We start from the raw sequence: 20000 nt of genomic DNA, 5'->3' as shown, positions 1-20000 counted from the left end.
TTCAAGCATGCATTTCATTTTATTTTAAATATATTTTCTCCTCTTTTTTTCAGATGGCTTGATGCACAAAAGCGGTTGTTGATTCAATTATCATCTTGAAATAAAAACAACAACAACAACAAAACTTTGACATTTCCACACACACATACACACACCCACACACCAACACCCACACATCCATCCCCACCCCCACTCACATTCGGGGCAGTGTGTATCATTCCCACCTGTCCAGCAAGTTGCCAATACCAATCACAGGTGTAGGTGCCGTTGGAGGAGTAAGCCTTCTGATAGTGACAGCTGCCTGATGCTGTGTGGTCTGTGTTGTTTGTGCTGATCGTGCAGTTTGTCACAGCGGCTGGGTCTGAGAGGAGAAATCAGTCAGTGGAATGACTACTTGTGTGAAGAAAGCAAACCACAACACTTACTGAATTTTGATTGTCTACAATATCTCACAACACATGTACAAACTTTAGCATTTTATCTAAAACAAGAGAAGCAAGGCCATCAAGACTCATACATGATGCGGCACTTTATAAACATAAATCTCCCAATAATGAAATCATGACAAGTAAAAAGAAAGAGAAAAATAGTCAAGAACATGTGTTATGCATTAAACTTGCCTTAGGGATGCTGTTGATTTTTTTTCAATTCTAGTTAACTGAGTACCCGCTTAAAACATTATATGCAGTTGATACGTCAATGGTGTAGTTAGTGTCATTCTACGTGTTCTGTCCAGTATTTGTGCTTCTTTTCTTTTGATTTATTGCGAACAAGAAAAAGGAGGTCAGGCCGTCTTTAAACCCAAACTAATGTTCATGCATCTACTGGGAAGAGCCCAATAAATTTTCTGGATTCGGAACCTCAACGAAATAAACTGATCATGATCCGGAAATTCGGCTTAATCCGGAAGACTTATAACTTTTTTTTTCTTTTCTTCACTATGTTTAATCCAAATTTACTATTGATGGACAAAATATTTACAGAGAAAACGAATTTGTTAATGTTTAGTGCGCGCGCGCGCGCGCACAAACACACACACACACACACACACACACACACACACACACACACACACACACACACACACTTACGAACAACATTTGTTTTACAGCTTGCGATCCCTTCAGCTTGACTACCCCGACAAGAGACGTCTCCGTTCCCTGCTAATGACCGATGATTGCTGTTGATGGTCAGCACACTGTGTGACCTTGACCCCTGGTTGTACCGGGTCACATTGACGTCACTGTCTGCTGGGGTACACTGCAGCTTTGTGTTGAGACAGGAATACAGGCGTTGTTGAATCCCGTTTGAGAACAGTTTCCAGGTCAGTGTGTAGGTGGTATTAGAGAATCCCTCACAGGTGATGGACTGGGGGATGTCCTCCCGTATCTCCACCCACCCCTGGCTGCATTCCTTGATGTTGATCCCACCTGGAATCAGTCAGTCAGTTAGTCAAACTATCTCTCAGTATGTCAGTCAGTCAGTCTCTCAGTCCCGGCGTTTATCCATCCATTTACAAGGCGCACAACTTCAAGTCAATGCTGCTTGTGTTACGGATTCAGCTAGCACACAGGTAAGCTATGTTGGATCAAACAAACCCAGACACTTCGTCAAACTGGGAACCTCCAGGCTTGTTTCCTCCTTTTTTGAGAAGAGACAGAGACAGAAACAGAGAGACAGAGACCGTGAGAAGCAAAGAGAGGGAAATGTAAGGCATTGCCTGCTGGTGCAAAAACATTCCGTATTGATCGAGCAAAGCTGTCATGCCTGCAATATAAGCAGGAACACACCTTCATTTCCAAACACAGCAGTAATAGATTTTCATATTCACACACACACACACACACACACACACAGAGACACACACAGACAGACAGACAGACAGACAGACACACACACACACATGTATATATATATATATATATATATATATATATATATATATATGTGTGTGTGTGACCAAGCGCGCTATGCTTGCTCCAACACTATTCACGCACAAGCCAGAGCAGACGACGTTTTCTCTCCTAACCCTTGCACAGAATATGTGACGTCACTCTGCTTACATCATTTTGTCCTGGCCAGACCACCTGCTGACTGCTCGACCAGTGTCGCGTCGCGATACGTCATTGGCTGAGAGCAAACTTGTGTTTCTGTTCCACAGTATTTAATTAATAGCTCTTTTGTCAGATCAGTAAACTACTAGTATTATATACTGGCAGAATCGTCTTAATTCCATCTTTAAATCTATTCCATTTATGTTTACCTACGTGAAACTGATTTAACGCAGTTTGTAATTTTCAGCGACGAGCTCGTTAAAACTGACCCTGTTCAGGTGACTTAAATTAAGATTATAAATTCATCTTAAATAATCAACACTTCATTTTACACTCATTATAAAGTAGGCGTTGAGCTCTTTCTTTTGCAACTTATCCGATGCAAATCGGTTCAGGAATCATTCAGAAATCTGTTACTGAACACCTTGTAACAAGCACAGTTCTCATCAGATTTCTTCAGATTAGTGACGATCTGGTTTGCAGCCCACGTGATTGTCTTTGTAGTTCGCCTAATTTGTATAAATTGGCCGAGCGGGTGATGAGTGGTCAATCAACTCCAACCGAACAAACTTGACCTTAAGGGTGTAGACGCCAATAGGTCGTTAAACTCCAATAGTAGGATGAGTGGTCACTTCCACACCCGAGCCAGCCGCGGCCAGCACCTGCTCTCTTTGTCTCTTGCTGTGTCGCGGGCAGTGTGTCGGGTGTGTTCTCACAACAGTGACACCTCGCTACATATCGCTGTAAGTACCAGTGTGTAGAATGTGTTGATTTGTAAATTGTATTATTCGACACAGTACTTGTGTTCATATGAGTATGTTCAGTTATTGCTTTGTTCAGTTAATGCTTTGTTCAGTTATTGCTTTGACATGTTAGTCACAGCTCGGCTATGATTGATCTAGAAAATTGCCATGTCGTCATATGCTCGTAGCGGTGTTCCATTTGATTCTTAACGTCACAGTCAGTGACGTCTCTGGACACTAGTGTTTGTTCCAGAATGTTCTAGTGAGTGCGTAAAGTTCGTTCACCACTTAATGGTTAAGCCATGATGGTGCTTCACTTACTATCTGGTCTATCAGTTTGCCAGTATAATATCAAAGCCACTGATTCTATTATCTTGTTTATTATTCATATATTATTTTACATGCTGATATCAATTGTACTGCTACAGTGTGCTCAGTACTCTAAGAGTTGTGTAGTATTCTGCTGTTGTGATTACAAGATAGTGTTGGATTAATTGTTTCAATCACTTTAACTGAGCTATTTAAATGTATTAGAAATGTCATTTGATGTCAGCGTTTGGTCTTCATACATATGCATTATGTTGTTGCGTATCCCAAACCCGAGTGATAGTCTTTCCATGTATACATGTGCTTTACTAGTCACTTGTGTCGACATGTTGTGCTCATGACATTTGTTTGTGTCATTCCAGGCACTGTCTTCTTCTTAGTTCTCCTAGATATCTTCTTCTTCTTAGTTCTTCTCCTAGTTGTCTTCTTCTCTTAGGTCTTCTCTTTTTATGTAAATAAAACAATAGAAAACCCATTTGTGACTGGCCTCTATATGTTCCTGGCCTGTGCGTGGGATCTTGTCTATCCTTTCATTCAATCAATCATTTAGTTTAGTTCTTTTGTACCGTTTGTACCCTATTAGAACCACTCGGAGCACGGCTACATATATATATATATATATATATATATATACGTATGTACATGTGGAGTGATGGCCTAGAGGTAACGCGTCCGCCTAGGAAGCGAGAGAATCTGAGCGCGCTGGTTCGAATCACGGCTCAGCCACTGATATTTTCTCCCCCTCCACTAGACCTCTTGAGTGGTGGTCTGGACTCTAGTCATTTAAGATGAGGCGATAAACCGAGGTCCCATGTGCAGCATGCACTTAGCGCACGTAAAAGAACCCACGGCAACAAAAGGGTTGTTCCTAGCAAACTTCTGTAGAAAATTCCACTTCGATAGGAATAACAAATAAAACCGCACGCAGGGGAAAAAAAGGGGGTGACGCTGTAGTGTAGCGATGCGCTCTCCCTCGGGAGAGCAGCCCGAATTTCACACAGAGAAATCTGTTGTGATAAAAAGAAATACAAATACAAATAATTTTATATATAAATATATATATGTATAATTAATTTACTCTTAAAAACTTTCTGTTGACCTTCTGACAGCTGATTAACAAGTCATATTAAAAACTTAATAACAAAAAGTAAAAGTGAGAAGACCGCAGAGGGAGCGACAGGGAATGAGGCATCTAATACACGTCAGTGTACAAACTCTAAACGACTCTTGCAGAATGAACCGGAATAAACACGTTCAAAAGACACAGCGGGGATACCGTCCACCCAAGGGCGCGCAGTGTCTGTGCAGCTGGATAACATGGAACGCCTGCTTTTGTGCAGCACACACACACACACACACACGCACACACACACACACACACACACACACAGATTATATGTCTTCTGAATTATGCATTTCTTCCTGGTTGCTTTTCATTGGGGCTACTGTCATTGTTCACTGGTTTGTAGAAATAACAGACGTGCGCTTTTGCCCTCATGGCCGGATGTGAGCGCTCACACACACACACACACACGCGCGCGCGCGCGCGCGCGAACACCCGTATCCACATATTTATGCAAACAAAGAAAAGTATGCTGACAGGCGAACAGCATAGCAGAGATAGCTAGCATGCAGACAGTCACTAGTACACCTGTACCCTTACCACAAACTGCCAGGACAACAAAGCAGAGATAGCTAGCATGCAGACAGTCACTAGTACACCTGTACCCTTACCACAAACTGCCAGGACAACAAAGCAGAGATAGTTAGCATGCAGACAGTCACCAGTACACCTTTACCTTTACCACAAACCGCCAGGACAGCAGGGAGACAGAGTGGTACACCTGCACCCTTACCACAAACTGCCAGGGCAGCATAGCAGATATAGCTAGCAAGCAGACAGTTACTAGTACACCTGTACCCTTACCACAAACCGCCAGGACAGCAGGGAGACAGACAGTGGTACACCTGCACCCTTACCACAAACTGCCAGGGCAGCATAGCAGATATAGCTAGCAAGCAGACAGTTACTAGTACACCTGTACCCTTACCACAAACCGCCAGCACAGCAAAGCAGAGAAGCAGCATCCCTGTCGGTGCCATGGTTCTTCAGTCACAGTCACACACACAGCACTCCACACCCCACACCTCTCACTGTCTTCACGTCACTGTCACTGCCACAACAATGGTCGCTGTGCTCTGGGACATAGGAGCTACAGACGCCTCAGACGGGATTTCACTTCTACACAGGAGGGAAGCCAAGAAAGAAAGAAAGAAAGAAGAAAACAACAACAAAATCCTGACTCGATGATAAAGTTTGCATTGAAAAGCAAACCCGGATCTCTTTTCATAAATTTACTTCAGGTGTCGTGCATGTTTTGCTGCCGGGGTGGCCAATCACTTGACAGTCTATACCCTTTTGACAGAAAACTTCCGGGTTTATCTGAAACAGACATCACACCAACACTTCTTTGAAATCACACACACGCACACGCACGCACGCACACACATTCTGGCGTGCATTCACTCCCACACACACCTGACAAAACGGAATGCAGAACAGGTGCACATGATCATTGAGAGAGAGGGAGGGGAGGAGAACAAGCACAAAACTTTAATCTCCAGGCCTCCGGCCCCTAGAAAGAGGTCAAAAGTACACAATATGGTGATCACGCAGCGACAACAAAATGTAAAATACATACTAACTTAAACCTGTAGAACAAAAATGCTTCTTGTGCACAGTAAATTAATTCTAACTTTCATCATTGTTGTCACAGAATTCCTGTGAGAGAGAGGAGTCAAGACAAAATTCTTTTGTTTCCAAGGACAATGAATAAGTACATGTGTTGGTTTTTTTGGTGCTTTGTTTCTCTTTGTGTGTGTGTGTGTGTGTTTTGTTTTTTTTGTGTGTGTTTTTTTGTTTTGTTTTTTGGTTGTTGTTTTTTTACATCAAGTGCCCGCCACAAAAATATGGTCTATACTACACAAGAAATGCGTTAACATCATGGCAATACTTTCTTATTTTTTTAATATAAAAAAGAGGCACTGATACAGATTAGAATAGGAGAATAATGTTGGTGGGTTGGGAAGGGACGAGAGAAGGGGGAGAACAAATTAATTATAAACAAGGGAGATAAAGAGAGATAGCGGAGGGCAAGGATAAATGATGAGCATTATGGAACATGTATGATACATGTATGATATTATGTTATCGAATGGCAGAGTACTGTGAATGACGATGCATTTCCGATAGTCCATTTTCACTGCTATTTGATTCGCTGGTAAACATCTCTGAGAACTGAATGCTTCAGTTTTTGAACATTAGTTTTCAGTTCTGAATCATCTAACTTGATGGGACAGTGTGGTGACTGGAGGCGGATGTGTGTGTGTGTGTGGGGGGGGGGGGGGGGGGGGGGGGGGGGGGGGGGGAGGGGGGGGGGGAAGGCTGTGTGTGTTGAATTGTGAAAAGGTAATGTGTACATATATTTATACTTTTTATATATATATTTTTTTTATCGGGCTTGCTTTTCTATACCGGCCGTGTGTGATTTTGTAATATAATATATTGTATGTCATATTCTATTGTACTGCTTGTAATCTGTATCGTAGACTTCATTACACTTAATTTTCATTACTTGGATAATGAAGCTAATATGATTCTGATTCTGGTATAGCTTTTGATCCATTTTTCACCATTTGCACATTACACGGTGTCGTTCTATTCGTAAATATACCAAGTACATATTTGCCTTCACCAAGGGAGGCAACCACTAACTTCCTGTCTAAACCAAGGTCAACTCTCAGGTTGTTGGGGGTTCTTGGCCAGGAAAGATGGCTTTCACGAACGAAGATTATTTGCCAACAAATGAGGAGCTTACAGTTCCAGAGCTGGAGCTTACCTCGTCGGTTCTAAGAGCAGGAGCACACCATTTTGGAAAGTATTGTGATAAGCAATGCAAGGTGAGATATGCAACAGTCAACAAGATTTGGTGGTATTCGTAGCAGACGCCACAAATCGTCAAATGGTCAAGCAGAGGACATAACGTTGATTGATTCATTCACGACAACAAATCACCGTTGTTATCATCAGCAGAATCATTAGCGTCATAATCGTCATCATTAGTTCGGTTCCGGTTGAAAGAGGCCTCCTTCTGTTGTTCCCGGAATGTTTCATAGGCTTACAACGCCCGTAGTAACCGTTCCAGTTTTCGAACAGTTAGATTAGTTAACTATATAATTATATCGTTAAACATTACACACACGGCCCAACACCCTCATGCATATACAGCACATAGACATAGTTGATTATGCACACATGCTTATGCACACACATGCAAAAGAGCATGCACACACATACGATATTTATTATCAATAACAATAAACAAAACAAATGTCGCACACAACACACACACGCTTGCGCGCGCGCGTACACACACACACACACACACACACACACACACACACACACACACACACATTGATCAAAGATACAGGGGGTGTATATAGGAATGACAAACTCACAGATACGCATGTATGCATATACACAATGATACGCGTTCTGTTTCATCCAAACATGCACACACACACACACACACACACACACACACACACACACACACACACATAACTCACTACTTATGTCAAAGAAGAAAAACACTGGAGACACTATGCATTGTTTTGAAAATAAAAAGTTTTGGGGATATATATATTTTTTTAATCTATTACTAATGTAATGTTTCACACAGAGAAATCTGTTGTGATAAAAAGAAATACAAATACAACAAATGTGGATTCATTTCAAGTCTGATTTTCCTGTAAGTTTTCTGCCAGCGTATTTGCTACTGGTCATTACATCGACACTGTATATATCCAGAAATATATATATAGGCCAGCTTCAAACATTACCCACAAAAACTTTCTCCACACAATATATGTGTGTGTATTTGTGTGTGTGTGTGTGTGTGCATGTGTGCATGCATGCATCAGGATGAACAGAAGTTAGGCATTTAATTGAAAATGGAATTTGACAGGTAGAAAGAGACACAGAACTTCTTTAGGCATTTAATTGAAAATGGAATTTGACAGGTGGAAAGAGACGCAGAACTTCTTTTCTTTAAAAAAAATATATATATTGTTGTCATAATGATAATAATAAGAACAGTGTGGATAATAATGCTATTTGTTATTATTTTATTGTCATTACTGTCATGGTATTTGAACCCAACAACTGTGGAACACACCGCAGGAGTTCATGCTGTGTGTGAGCGAGGACCCAGACCCGCGGAAGTGTTTGTCGGAGGGAAAGGAGGTGACCCGCTGTGGCTTTGAGTTCTTCGGCAAGGTCAAGCAGAACTGCTTCGCCGAGTTCACCAAGTACTTTGAGTGCATCGACCACTCCGACCGACAGATGTCCTTCAGCAAGTGAGCTACACTTTGATTCTTGTTTACATTTTTGGTTTCTTTTCTCTTTTTGTGTGTACCATGTTTGAACATTTCTACTCTAGCGCTGCAGCCTGCAAGGTTGTTGACATGGCTGGATAAAAACTGTCATACATATAAAGCCAATTTGTAATAGTGACTTTTGTGAGTGATTCACTCACAGAAAAAGCAGCACTGCAGCCTGTAAGGTTGTTTACATGGCGGGGTGAAAACATCATACATGTAAAACTAAAAGCCCACTTGTATAATGTGTAAGTATCTGTATTTCTTTTTATCACAACAGATTTCTCTGTGTGAAATTCGGGCTGCTCTCCTCAGGGAGAGCGCGTCGCTACATTACAGCGCCAACCCTTTTTTTTTTTTTCCTGCGTACAGTTTTATTCGTTTTTCCTACCGAAGTGGATTTTTCTACAGAATTTTGCCAGGAACAACCCTTTTGTTGCTGTGGGTTCTTTTATGTGCGCTAAGTGCATGCTGCACACGGGACCTCGGCTTATCGTCTCATCTGAATGACTAGCGTCCAGACCACCACTCAAGGTCTAGTGGAGGGGGAGAAAATATCGGCAGCTGAGCCGTGATTTGAACCAGTGTGCTCAGATTCTCTCGCTCCTAGGTAGACGCGTTACCTCTAGGCCATCACTCCACATGTAAGTGAACATACTGAAAACAGTCAATGAGTCATACATGTAAAACTATAAGCCCACTTGTATGCGTGCATAACTTTTGTAAGTGAACACAGCAAAAACAGCCATATATGTAAAAGCCCACTTGTATATGTGTAACTTTTGTGAGTGAACACAGTAAAAACAGAGTATGTAAAAGCCCATGAATGTACGTGTGCAGGTAGATGTACACACGCACACACATGCAGGTGCGCACACAGGCACACACGTGCAAAAACTGTGGAGGGGGAGGGGAGATGCAGAGTTCAAAATTGTTTGAACAAACATGCTTTAGGATTAGAGCTGAAAGATGTTATCATGGAAGTGTTGTGTTGCCTGTAGTGCTGCATGATAAATATCCCTCCATTTCACTCCCCCCACTTCCAACTGCCGCAAGACTGGAGGCGTTTGACCAGTGCATCAAAGACATACTATACTGTTTGAACAGATAAGTTTGTACATTGGCTTTGATTGATACTCCAACAGTGAAACAGTGTCTGATGTTGTGTGTTTTATGATATGGATACTTATTTAGCTACTATCCTCGGTCGGAGACCAAGCTCTAAGCACTTTACAAACACGGGGTCATTTACACAACAGGCTGCCTACCTGGGTAGAGCCGACTGACGGCTGCCATTTGGCGCTCATCATTCGTTTCCTGTGTCATTCAGTCAGAGTTCAGGCACGGACACATACACATTCAGACAAACATGTAACATTATACGTGTATGACAGTTGTTGTTGTTCTTGTTGTTTTTTATTTACCCTGCCATGTAGGCAGCTATACTCTGTTTTCGGGGGTGTGCATGCTGGGTATATTCTTGTTTCCATAACCCACCGAACGCTGACATGAATTACAGGATCTTTAACATGCGTATCTGATCTTCTGCGTGCGTATACACATGTAGGAGGTTCAGGCAATGGCAGGTCTGCACATATGTTGACCTGGCAGATTGGAAAAATCTCCACCCTTTACCCACCAGGCACCACTGAGATTCGAACCCGGGACCCTCAGATTGAAAGTCCAACACTTTAACCATTCGGCTGTTGCGGCCGTTATATATGCAGTGTCATATATGCAGTGTTGCTTGATAAATGCCTCACTCCTCACCTGTTGTGTCTTGTTATAAAGATGATATTGATTTTGTTCAGTCACTTCACAGTTCACACAGAACAGTTTGTGTTCAATGTTTAATCATAGTTTGCTTTTGGAGATCGTTGTCAGCAGTCAGCTGGGTGGAAGTACAAGGGATTATTGGATTTGCTGTTAATTACCAAAAGGAGGCTAATCAATATTAATTATAATGGATTACTTTAGTTCAGTGGCTCATATTAGAGAATGATGTAAGCTTGCAATTGGGCCAACAGCAAAGTGAGAGCTGTATGACCAATGGTTTCTCCACTGTAATGGGAATTCATTCACTATGACTCTCAAACTAGGAGGCAAGATTGCACTGGCTCTTAGTGCTGCAGCCTTGGGGGCAGGTTGGCCTTTGGGAACCATCCCAAAGCTGACTGTCATGAAGCCCTCTTGGCCGAGAGAGTGGGGATTAGACACCGCACAGTTATCAGATTCAAGCCCAGATAGTTGGGACAGCTGTTGTTCTTGTGGTCATGGTTGGACACTACTGACTTTGTTTAGTTAAGTAGTTAAGTTACTCAAAGAGACATCACTGCCTTCAGACAAATCCACATATGTTACACCACACCGGCTAAACAGATGCCTGACCAGCAGCGAAGCCCAACATGCTTAGAACCATCCCACATGGAGCATCAAGCATCAAGTTTTGTGAAGAGCCTCTCGTGCAAGCTTTCCATGCAACAAGTGGTGGATGCCGGGCATCAAGATTGATGATGCCAGGTGTCATGACGCCTGATTAGAACTTGTCCTGTTCCCACGCTGCAAAAGTGAAGTTGTGGCAAGGAGCAACCAGTCAGAGTCCAAACAGCGCCTGCTGCTTGTTGTGTGTGTGGGAGCTCCACACCCTGCTGCAGGTTTCAAGCGTTCTTGCTACAATGAAACCAGGCTTCAAAAAATGATGCGCAGTAGATGCGAACGCCCCATGGGTGATGGCCCTTAGTCAGGCCTCAAGGGAAATAAAGTAAAAAATATAATGAATTGAGTAACTGACCATGACAGTTTGGTATGTTTTTCCTCGTATAACTCACCACCTCCCCCTGTGGTGTTACAGCTGCAGGAAGACCCAGGAGTCATTTGACCAGTGCGTCAAGAAGACTCTGGACCAGGACCGCCCCTACCTGGGCTACTTCTCCTCTCCCCGCATCCACCACACAGAGCGACCCAAGCCAGAGCTGACCCCACACAACCTCCCTGAACGCGTCCCGGGGCCCCCTGACTACAAGGCCGACACCAAACCAGAGCACAAGTTCGCTCCCAGCATAGTTGGTTGATTGTGGTGGTGGTAGTGATGGATTGTGTGGACTGGCCACCTGTTTGTTGTCTGTAGCGGAGTTTTGAGACGTTTAGGGGAAAAGTTTTTTCTTGGAGAAGGGAAAGTAACAAGTATTGTGATGGTCTGAAGAAAATGAGGGTATATAAGTCCTTAGAAAGGAGAGTATGATATCTTGAACACAGGCATTCTTGAGAAGAGAGCGGTGAGCTGGCATTGAATTTCAGTTCTCTCAGCCACTGAATACTTATTAGAGTTCAGTTCTTTTTTTTTTGTTTGTTTTTTTTGTTATATCCGCGTTTGTATTATGCACAGAATACCCTCTGGTGTGAGGGAAATGGCAAAATGTATGTCTGTACATTTGTAGCAATGTCTGCACACATCAGGCAAATGATGTTATATGATACAAGTCAGTAAAGTGTGGTAAGACTTCATGTGGAGACTGCGGTTCTTGTGTTGGAATAATCACATTCATGCTTCAGAATAAAGTTTGTTTTTAAACTTGATTTTTTTTTCTTTTCCTTTTCACTTGTGTTATGGATTTGTCATGTTGTCCTTTTGGCATTCCCGAGTCATTTGTTGCACACACACACATACACGCAACTAACATACACACACTACTAACATGCACACATACACACACACACACAACTCACACACATACAACTCGCACACACTCACATACACTCATGAAAACACTATCTTCATATGTGCACATACACGCATGCACATGTTCATGCACAAAAACAATCATAAATGTTGAGTAGATTTTGTTTCTCTTGCTTCACATCTGTATGCAGACATATACTACACACACACACACACACCGAAAAAAACATGCACAAAAATAAACAATTTCTGATGTTTATTTCTCCTCTTGCTGTGCAGCTCAGATGGTTGACAATGAAAGAACAGAAGTTCACCTTTTGACAGTCAGTCAGTCACACCACACACCAGGAATGTAAAGACACCAACACACACCTCACACACACACACACACACATCCTAAAACCAATGAAGCCAACAGCAGATATTACAACTATCTTAATCATAAATCAGGAATGTACCAGAATTTCACACTTTTTGCAGCATACCACTTTGTTTACAGCAGCTTGGATTACTCGGAAGAAAAAAACATTAATATTTTTTAAGGCAAACTGTGGGAGTTGAAAACTGAGATGAATATATAAATATTTAGTAAGTGATCATTTTATACGCAAAGATTGTGATCTTACAGTGTCTCAGTGAAATAGGCTAAGATGGAGGTCAGAAAACATCCCATAGCCTGTTTTTTAAACGGCAACAGAGGCAGAGAATTCGCATTCAGTGTCTTGGGCTGGGCATAAGAGCCGAGGGTGGGGCCTCATCCTCCCCTTCAGCTGTTCTCACCTTCCATGACCAGTCAAATACCCACTCACACCTCTGGGGACTGGGGAATATCATCTTTCCCAAGGATACAACACCTTGCTGAAACAGGGCTTTGAATGCTAATCACTGGTGATCACTGGATCAGATGGCCAATGCCTGACCAACTCCATGGAGGGGATGCTTAACCCATTCAACTCTTGGGAATCTACAGCCTCTGCAGGCTTACGTGCCATTTTGACGCGGAATAAACACAGAAAATATGCTGTTTTTCCTCCAAATCAAACAGACATATCCAGAAGTACCACAGAAGTTAGCTCATTTTGCAACAGTTTATTCATATGCAAGAACATGAATACCATTTGATTGAGATAAATTTTGAAAGAGCAATGCTTGGGTGCATAGCTGAATGAGATAATTCAGCCATGTTTCCATGATCACCAGTCTGAATCATTTCTGATGCTGTACCATTATACAAAAAATATTCCAGGTCTGCAGACATACATCGGTGTTGGTTATGCTTTTACTTTTTTTTGTTTTTTAGTTGTTGTTTTTTTTTGGTCAGCATCTGGGAGTATCAGTTCCCACTCTGTACAGCACTAGACAGACCAAAGCGTTGTGACATTGCCCCAAGAGCTAGATATTCACACATCATTTTCAGAAGATAACAAAAACCCCAAGAAGTCTGCCTGTCTCCCCAAAGTTCTGCTTGCCGTTCCAAAGTCAAGGGATGGTTACCAGATGTAAGGAAGAGTGAAGGGTCAGCACTGCAGCTGACAGGTAAGTCACCTTTCACTGACACCACACAAACTCGTCGCCTAACGAACAAGAGGAGAGAGCAGTTTCACTGTCCACCATGTCACTATGTCTTGTACTGTATGTATTACTCTTTCTGTTACAATAGATTTCTCTGTGTGAAATTAGGGCTGCTCTCCCCAGGGACAGCGTGTCACTACGCTGAGAGCGCCACTCTTTTTTTGTGTGAATTTTTTTCTGCCTGCAGTTTTTTTTGTTTTCCTATCAAAATGGATTTTTCTACAAAATTTTGCCAGGGACAACCCACTTCTTGTCACTGGTTCTTTAACGTGTGCTAAGTGCATGCTGCACACAGGACCTCAGTTTATCATCTCATCTGAATGACTTATGTCCAGACCACCACTCAAGGTCTAGTGGAGGGGGAGAAAATACTGGTGACTGGGATTCGAACCAGTGCACTCAGATCCTCTCGCTTCCTAGGCGGACACGTTACCACAAGGCCAACAGTCCACTTGGTGCAGTGTACTCACTCAGCAAAATGAAGCAGTTACAGAAACTGATGATTTACTGATGATTTGATTCCAACACATCACTCCTGGTCAGATAAGAGTCATCTCACATCTCACATGTAGCTAAAAACCTAAGAAATACAGAAACATTTTTTTTTTTATAAGACAACACACTGGTGCAGTTGTGGCTGGCAGATCTCATCTGCGTATTTCATCTGTGGCTGAGATTCTAATCAGTTTTCTGTCACTTCCCCCTTGTCAAAGAAACTTTCAATCACACCAAGAAGCACCCCATTCATCCCAGTCAACACCTCTACCATCTCTGAGGAACTCTGAAACACCACCTAACAATCCACAGTAATCAGCATAGAACAGTTCTGCATGCACCCAATTCAGCAGGATCTTCAACTGAAATTATCAGAGAACCCAAAGGGAAAAAAAACATTTAAGAAAATGTTCTAACTACAAGCTGCAAGGTAAAACAAAACATTTCTTAATATTCATACAGTGGATCAGAAAGCTAACGCCCAACTAACTCTGCCAAAGTGCCTCATGACAAAAAGTACAACATTAAATATAAAAAAAAGTACAACATTGAGATCTGTCAAAACAATGGACAAGTCAGTCATTTGGGAACTGTTTTACTGTATGCTGCTGTGTCTGGAACTGTTTTACTGTACGCTGCTGTGTCTGGAACTGTTTTACTGTACGCTGCTGTGTCTGGAACTGTTTTACTGTACATTGTGTCTGGAACTGTTTTACTGTACATTATGGTGTCTATCACACTGTGTTGTATTGTGCGGTGTCGTGTTATCCTTGATAACAATCAATGATCACCAGAACAAACACTAGTTGTCCCCCTTGTTCCTTCGCTCTGTCAATTCCTCTTTGCCAACTGTGTTATTCACTTCACTTCATGGCAGAAATGATATGATTCAACTTCAGAATTTGAACTCAGTTTCTAAAAAAACCCAAAAAAAAACCCCAATTAAGATGTAATTATCCCAGCAGACAAGTTGCTAACTAATTTTAAAGTTTAAAGAATCAACGATGGCACATATGTCAATTTCCTTGTAAGCGCTCACCCCGAATTTGCACAAATTCCACCCTAAGTTAGGGGGGTGGGCATTAGCTGGGTACCTCATCCTTCGCTGGGGCCCATTCCCTGACTTTGTTTCACCACACAGCACTGGCTGGGCAGGGAGGGAGGGCAAAACGTCGACTGCAACGAGACACTGCATCATGGAGCAACGCTACGCACTCACTTGGTTTTTTTCCCTCGACATACGGATATCTCATGCAGGTGTTCTGTTCTTTATCTCTACGTCTAAACCTGCACTGTTGTGTAAAGCAGCACAACTACAACTATCAAACTGAATTAGCACGAGTTAGATCATTTTCTTCTCTTTTTCTTCTTTTCAAAGAGTGGCGTGGGTGTGGGTGTTTTCAAGTTATTTTACCCTTTCCAAAGTTTCTGACCCAAAAAGGGGGGTTGGAGTTTAATACATACTGGATATTTACAATGTATTTTACAGTAAATAAAACTTACAAGTATTTTTCAGTAAACAGAACTATCTAGCAATCACTCAAAAATTCAGAACAAAAAAAAAAAAAAAAAAGAGTTGGCAAAACACAGTTCTGAGTGATATTCACCATGAAAAAAACAAACACTGAAAATGTACACACACTCTCTCACTTTTAACAAGTAAATCATCAATGTTATGCCACAAACAAATACAGAAAATGTACACACACTCTCTTATTTCTAACGCCATGAAATAAATCATCAATGTTTTGCCACAAGCAAACAAACACAGAAAATATACACACACTCTCTCACCTCTAACAAATAAATCATCAATGTTATGCCACATGTAACACAAAATTAATCATCAATATTTTGCAAGTCACAACCTTGTCACTTCTATGACATTTGAACTTCTATCACAATAAATATAGTTTCTCTGCTTGTTGAAACAGTAGTTGAGACGGAAGTGAGACCCTTGAACTATCATATGAAAACAACAACAACAACAAAACAGTAATCTAAAAAACCAACACCCCCCCACCAACCCTTATCAAAGACCTGAGAAAATAAATGTACACACAAATATTTCAACCACACTGCATTTTCAAAAAAATAAATAAAGAAAGGGTGTGGGGGACAGGGGGGTGGGAGGGGCGTGTAAGACAAACATGGGGGAGAACCATTGAGTCAAAAAATCCAAGAACCACTACCCTATCTGATTACGGGGAAACCATCCAAAAACGCACAAAGTCAAAAACTGAGTCAACAAAAATAATGAATAAACAATCGCAACGTTAAGTTAGCATTTTGATATAAAGCTATGACAATGTACATCATGTCTTTTTCGATGAAACGTCGCCACCGTTTTGGTTAGTGCAAAACATTTCTCTCTCTGCTTCTTTCTCACTTCATCTTTCTCTCACATGACCCACACTGATTCTCTCTTTGTCTCACCGACACACCAAAACTAAAACATAAACAATTACATTTAATCCAAAATAATTCTTCATACATTTTCAGTTTCAAAGATGCAACAACATCAAAAAAAAAATATATGCCTCTACTTAAAACAAAACAAAAGAAAATCAACATGCATTGATTCAAGTGAAAAAAAAACAACAACATCACACACACACATTCACGGATGACAGCTTGGTGTTGGTATCACAGTTTAACAGTTCATCAATTCAACATTCAATCCGCGAGATCTCTCAGACACAGGTCGCAGGGTCAAGGTTGTAGGGTCAAGGTCATGTTCCACTGTCCAACCTCACAAAGAAGGAAGACGCCTCAAACTCTGCTTCAGAGAAGATGTTGTCTATCTTCCTGATACTGTCATAATGGCTATACTTGGGGAGAGGTGGGGCGGGATGGCTAAGACAGCACAAGACAGGAGAATGGCTATACCTGGGGGAAGCTAGCTAAGACTGCACAGGACAGGAGAATGGCTATACCTGGGGGAAGCTAGCTAAGACAGCACAGGACAGGAGAACGGCTATACCTGGGGGAAGCTAGCTAAGACAGGATAAGACAGGAGAATGGCTATACCTGGGGGAAGCTAGCTAAGACAGCACAAGACAGGAGAACGGCTATACCTGGGGGAAGCTAGCTAAGACAGCACAAGACAGGAGAACGGCTATACCTGGGGGAAGCTAGCTAAGACAGGATAAGACAGGAGAATGGCTATACCTGGGGGAAGCTAGCTATGACAGCACAAGACAGGAGAACGGCTATACCTGGGGGAAGCTAGCTAAGACAGCACAAGACAGGAGAACGGCTATACCTGGGGGAAGACAGCACAAGACAGGAGAACGGCTATACCTGGGGGAAGCTAGCTAAGACAGCACAAGACAGGAGAACGGCTATACCTGGGGGAAGCTAGCTAAGACAGCACAAGACAGGAGAACGGCTATACCTGGGGGAAGACAGCACAAGACAGGAGAACAGCTATACCTGGGGGAAGACAGCACAAGACAGGAGAATGGCTATACCTGGGGGAAGCTAGCTAAGACAGCACAAGACAGGAGAACGGCTATACCTGGGGGAAGACAGCACAAGACAGGAGAACAGCTATACCTGGGGGAAGACAGCACAAGACAGGAGAATGGCTATACCTGGGGGAAGCTAGCTAAGACAGCACAAGACAGGAGAACGGCTATACCTGGGGGAAGACAGCACAAGACAGGAGAATGGCTATACCTGGGGGAAGCTAGCTAAGACAGCACAGGACAGGAGAACGGCTATACCTGGGGGAAGCTAGCTAAGACAGGATAAGACAGGACAATGGCTACACCTGGGGGAAGCTAGCTAAGACAGGATAAGACAGGACAATGGCTACACCTGGGGGAAGCTAGCTAAGACAGGATAAGACAGAACAATGGCTATACCTGGGGGAAGGGCTACACCTGGGGGAAGCTAGCTAAGACAGGATAAGACAGGACAATGGCTATACCTGGGGGAAGACAGGACAAGACAGGAGAACGGCTACACCTGGGGGAAGCTAGCTAAGACAGGGAGCAGTGGAGACCTCTAGTGGTGGTGGCCTTGTGTTCCCACAGGTCAAAAAGAGCATGAAGCAAGCAGGCAAAGCGTTTGGACTTTTGATTTATGAGTCCTGGGTTCAAGAGTTCAATCCTGGGATCTGCACCTGACTGCTTCAGGGAGAGAATGGTTTTAACCATTCTTTTCCCCCAATCACCCAGGTCAACAGATGAGCAGACCTGGTGTCTTCATCCCCTTTGGGTGACACACATACAGAACATCAGTCACGCATGTTAAAGATCCCATGATCCAACATATCACTTGAGGAGTTATGAAACCACAAACATACCCAACAAGCACACCCCTGAAAACAGAGTATGGCTGCTTCAACTGGCAGGTAAAAACCGCCCTACAGGTAAAAGCAGAAGCCCACCTGTATATGCCAGTGAACATTGCAGGGGCGGGCCACTAACACTGACAGGAAGGAAGATATCATACATGTAATCAAGAGGAGGCCAGGACAGATAAAGTCAACTGAACAGGGAAGCAGGAATAGAGGCCAGGATAGATAAAGTCAACTGCACAGGGAAGCAGGAATAGAGGCCAGGATAGATAAAGTCAACTGCACAGGGAAGCAGGAATAGAGGCCAGGATAGATAAAGTCAACTGCACAGAGAAGTAGGAATACAGGCCAGGATAGATAAAGTCAACTGCACAGAGAATTAGGAATACAGGCCAGGATAGATAAAGTCAACTGCACAGGGAAGTAGGAATACAGGCCAGGATAGATAAAGTCAACTGCACAGGGAAGTAGGAATAGAGGCCAGGATAGATAAAGTCAACTGCACAGGGAAGTAGGAACAGAGCCCAGGATAGATAAAGTCAACTGCACAGGGAAGTAGGAACAGAGGCCAGGATAGATAAAGTCAACTGCACAGGGAAGTAGGAATAGAGGCCAGGATAGATAAAGTCAACTGCACAGGGAAGTAGGAATACAGGCCAGGAAAGATAAAGTCAACTGCACAGGGAAGTAGGAACAGAGCCCAGGAAAGACAGACGTTGACCATGCTGGAAAAGTAGGCACACTGTCTGTTCATTCAGCTTACCCCCCTTCCCTACCCCCCCCCCCCCTCCCCTGAGACTCAAACCCCAAACCACACACTACACCAATCACCCAGAGAGATCAAGACACTGCACATACATCTACCTCCCTGTTCAACTCCTCGGAAAAAAAAAACAACCAACGACCACAAACCCCACAACCACGACTCACACGCACAAGCACAGAGAACAGATCTGGGACACAGGACAGAGGGGCAGACAGACGGATGGACGGACGGACAGATGGATGGAGGGTTGTCGTGGCGCCAGGCGGGGTCATCAGGATCGGGCGATGCTGTGCAGCATTTTCTGGATGCGGTGGTCGCTGCGCATGATGTTGGACTTGGAGGCTGCTATCAGGTCCAGCTGGTCCGTGATGGCCCGGTCCAGATCCGCCAGCTGGGCCTTCAGCGGCTCTATGGCCCGGTCTGTCACGCTGAAACACACACGGCACAGTGTGTCACACGGCACGGTGCGACAAGCTGACACAAATGGCACAGTGCATCACACTGACACACACACACACACATGGCACAGTGTGACACACTGACACACACACACACATGGCAAAGTGCGACACACTGCCACACACACACACACGGTACAGTGCAACACACTCACACA

General features: G+C 43.1%; 3 protein-coding genes across 11 annotated transcripts in view; 1 reads left to right on the top strand and 2 right to left on the bottom strand.

Annotated features, from left to right (window-relative positions):
- Window positions 1-5476, bottom strand: part of LOC143276535 (uncharacterized) — a 43142-nt gene extending 37666 nt beyond the window's left edge. For 5 of the 6 annotated variants that reach the window (XM_076581086.1, XM_076581088.1, XM_076581089.1 and 2 more), the window contains exons 1-3: window positions 5176-5475; window positions 1092-1430; window positions 225-361 (exon numbers count right to left, since the gene is read on the bottom strand). In XM_076581086.1, the coding sequence (XP_076437201.1) occupies window positions 225-361; window positions 1092-1430; window positions 5176-5227 (528 nt within the window). In that variant the 5' untranslated portion in view covers window positions 5228-5475. Of the gene's footprint in view, window positions 1-224; window positions 362-1091; window positions 1431-5175 lie in introns of all 6 variants that reach the window. The other variant, XM_076581085.1, reaches the window with a different exon arrangement.
- A 1426-nt stretch (window positions 5477-6902) lies between these two features.
- LOC143276459 (NADH dehydrogenase [ubiquinone] 1 alpha subcomplex subunit 8-like) lies at window positions 6903-12142 on the top strand. The gene is made up of 3 exons (XM_076580961.1): window positions 6903-7084; window positions 8370-8545; window positions 11418-12142. Exons 1-3 carry the CDS (start codon window positions 6956-6958, stop codon window positions 11635-11637), a joined length of 525 nt encoding a protein of 174 aa, XP_076437076.1. The 5' UTR covers window positions 6903-6955; the 3' UTR covers window positions 11638-12142.
- A 344-nt stretch (window positions 12143-12486) lies between these two features.
- The window catches only part of LOC143276708 (TRAF3-interacting protein 1-like), a 56793-nt gene continuing 49279 nt past the window's right edge, over window positions 12487-20000 (bottom strand). For 2 of the 4 annotated variants that reach the window (XM_076581346.1, XM_076581350.1), the window contains 2 exons: window positions 17578-19812; window positions 12487-17201 (listed from right to left, as the gene is read on the bottom strand). In XM_076581346.1, the coding sequence (XP_076437461.1) occupies window positions 19656-19812 (157 nt within the window). In that variant the 3' untranslated portion in view covers window positions 12487-17201; window positions 17578-19655. The remainder of the gene's footprint in view (window positions 17202-17577; window positions 19813-20000) is intronic. The other 2 variants (XM_076581348.1, XM_076581349.1) reach the window with 2 other exon arrangements.

The sequence above is a fragment of the Babylonia areolata genome, chromosome 32, assembly GCF_041734735.1.
Source record: "Babylonia areolata isolate BAREFJ2019XMU chromosome 32, ASM4173473v1, whole genome shotgun sequence".
In the NCBI taxonomy this organism is placed as follows: Eukaryota; Metazoa; Mollusca; class Gastropoda; order Neogastropoda; family Buccinidae; genus Babylonia; species Babylonia areolata.
The sequence above is the reverse complement of the archived record's forward strand: the minus strand, read 5'-3'. Positions and strand labels throughout refer to the sequence as shown.

What these genes read in the sequence shown, in the direction of transcription:
- LOC143276459 (XM_076580961.1), top strand. Translation starts at nt 6,956, where the DNA reads ATGGCTTTCACGAACGAAGATTATTTGCCAACAAATGAGGAGCTTACA. An exon ending in ATTGTGATAAGCAATGCAAG is followed by an intron (nt 7,085 to 8,369) that starts GTGAGATATGCA and finishes AACACACCGCAG; the next exon opens with GAGTTCATGCTGTGTGTGAG. An exon ending in CGACAGATGTCCTTCAGCAA is followed by an intron (nt 8,546 to 11,417) that starts GTGAGCTACACT and finishes GTGGTGTTACAG; the next exon opens with CTGCAGGAAGACCCAGGAGT.